Here is a 2,722-nt window from a genome sequence, read left to right as displayed (position 1 = left end):
CTCAAACCCAAAGCAATTACATTTGCATTGAGCTTGTGATAGAGTGAAGAATCACACAAAATCACTGGTCCCTTTTACAGTTTTCGTCTTATGGGACTGCGTCAAAGTTAACATTACACAGAACTGTCTATTTGAAAACTCACCTTTTAAAGTGCCCAAATTCCACATGCATAAGCAGACCCACTTGAAAATTGGATGGACTAGGTTAGAAATAGTGTTCTAAAACTGGAGTCATTTGGTTAAGGGATTCATGAGATACATCCCCGCTCACTCCCAAATTAACCTTGTTTGAAAATTTGCAGGATCTCATAACACATTTTAGTCACAAAACTGCAGGGGGGGGGAAGGATCCATGGGTAAAAGCCACATAAAACATCCATCACTGAACTGCTCTGAGATCCAGCACAGAGTACTCAGAAATTCAAACTTTATGAGATATTCATTCACGTTCCAAGAAAAGTTGCACAGGACAGCTCTTAGCATTAGTGAATTAGAGACACAGGTTGCAGCAAATTGTAAAAAAACCAACATTCTTAGCTTCCTAAAATTCACAGAAAGACTCAGATCATCTGGAGAAATTGTATAACAGTAGAGGACAGCAGAGTGGGGGAAAGTATTCTGTGACAACTTATTCTTTCCTTTTCTTCTTCAGGATGAAAAATAGCCAAGAAACAGTGGGAAGAAACAGCACAACAATAGCTGGATTCATTCTCCTGGGCTTTTCTGACATTCCCAGCCTGCAGCATTTATTTTTTTCGGTGTTTCTGGTCACCTACATAGTCACCTTGGCTGGAAACCTTCTAATCGTTGTCCTCACATTGGCTGACCCAGTCCTTCATACCCCCATGTACTTCTTCCTCAGGAACCTGTCCTTCTTGGAAATGTGCTACACATCAGTCAATGTCCCCAAGATGCTTGGAAATCTGTTCTCTGGGGATAAAGCCATCTCTTTCATTGGCTGTGCTATGCAAACCTATTTTTCTTTTTTCCTTGGTGGTTCAGAGTGTTTTCTCTTGGCATTCATGGCCTACGATCGCTATGTTGCAATATGCAAGCCTCTGCATTACCCCATGGTTATGAACAGGAAGGTATCCACTGGACTGGCTGCTGGATCCTGGCTCAGTGGTCTCCTCATGTCCTTTGGGCACACCAGCATGGTATTCACCCTACCCTTCTGCAGATCCCACGAGATTAATCATTTCTTCTGTGACATCCCTCCACTGCTGAAGCTGGCGTGTAGAGACACCTCTCGAAATGAAATGGCTGTCTTCATCATGGCTTTTTTCTTTGTCATCTTCCCCTTCATGCTGATCCTCATGTCCTACATCTGCATCATCTCCACCATCCTGAGGATGCCATCCGGGGAGGGCAGGAGTAAATCCTTCTCCACCTGCTCCTCACACCTCGTTGTGGTGACACTGTTCTATGGCTCCGCTTGCATTATGTATCTGAAGCCCAATTCCTCCTACTCACCAGACACAGACAAGTTTCTCTCTCTGTTCTACACGGTCATCGCGCCCATGCTAAACCCCATCATCTACAGCCTGAAGAACAAGGAGGTGAAGGGAGCATTCTGGAGAATGGTGCAGCGAAGAAGGTCCCATTGAATAAAGGAATTTGATTTGCTGTAAATGTCTCCAGCTCAATTCTTTTAAGGGCTTTATATCTATGTTAGGACTTTATCTGGTCCCATTACCATGGTAACTGAGCACCTCACAATCTTTAATTGATTTAACCTCACACTGCCTCTGTGCAGTAGGAAAATGCACTAATTTAAGTTTTAAAGATGGAGCTGTGACAGGTTGAATCACAGAAACCCCCCTGGGGACTGCCACCTGATGTGCTGAGACTACTCCTGAGCCTGTTTCCCCTGGCAGCTAAGGACTTCAGTGCCCTGCCTGGTTTGAGCTAGACACGCTTGCCTGCTGCAAACAGAGACCCAGGTCTAAACAACGTCCCCGAAAAGCAGGCTTAATTGAAAACAGCTTAAGAAGTGTTCCTGTCTCCAACACTCAGATGCTCAACTCCAAGTGGGGTCCAAACCCTAAAAAAATCCATTTTACCCTGTATAAAGCTTATACAGGGTAAACTCATAAATTGTTTGCCCTCTATAACACTGATAGAGAGATATGCACAGCTGTTCCCCCCACCCCCAGGTATTAATACATACTCTTGGTTAATTAACAAGTAAAAAAATGATTTCTTAAATACAAAAAAGTAGGATTTACTTGACTCCACGTAATAATAGACAGAACAAAGTGAATTACCAAGCAAAATAAAACAAAACAAGTCTATGCCTAATACAGTAAGAAAATGATTACAGATGAAATCTCACCCTCAGAGATGTTCCAGTAAGCTTCTTTTACAGACTAGCCTCCTTCTAGTCTGGGTCCAGAAATCACTCACACCCCTGGTGGTTACTGTCCTTTGTTCCAGTTTCTTTCAGGTATCCTTTGGGGGTTAAGAGGCTATCTCCTGAGTCAGCTGAGGACAAAATGGAGGAGATTCCAGGGGCTTAATTTAGACTCTCTCATGAGTGGTCCCCCTCCTCTCTCCTATCCAGAATTCAGCTCCAAGATGGAGTTTTAGAGACACATGGGCAAGTCACATGTCCATGCATGACTCAGAACTTACAGGTAGCGGCCATTGTTCACATGCTACTTTAAACATCCTCAGGTAGACTTCGTATGTGGATTGGAGCCTTCCAAGATCCATTGTCCAT

At 43.6% G+C, this 2,722-nt stretch overlaps 1 protein-coding gene across 1 annotated transcript; it reads left to right on the top strand.

Moving 5' to 3' along the window:
* The first annotated feature begins 653 nt into the window (after positions 1-653).
* LOC123346833 (olfactory receptor 10A2-like) lies at positions 654-1,607 on the top strand. The gene has a single exon (XM_044984285.1). It carries the CDS (start codon positions 654-656, stop codon positions 1,605-1,607), a length of 954 nt encoding a protein of 317 aa, XP_044840220.1.
* The last annotated feature ends 1,115 nt before the right edge of the window (positions 1,608-2,722 follow it).

Source organism: Mauremys mutica, chromosome 12, assembly GCF_020497125.1.
Source record: "Mauremys mutica isolate MM-2020 ecotype Southern chromosome 12, ASM2049712v1, whole genome shotgun sequence".
Taxonomy (NCBI): Eukaryota; Metazoa; Chordata; order Testudines; family Geoemydidae; genus Mauremys; species Mauremys mutica.
The sequence above is the reverse complement of the archived record's forward strand: the minus strand, read 5'-3'. Positions and strand labels throughout refer to the sequence as shown.

Excerpts from the sequence above, each read along its gene's own strand:
- LOC123346833 (XM_044984285.1), top strand. The coding sequence starts at position 654 with ATGAAAAATAGCCAAGAAACAGTGGGAAGAAACAGCACAACAATAGCT.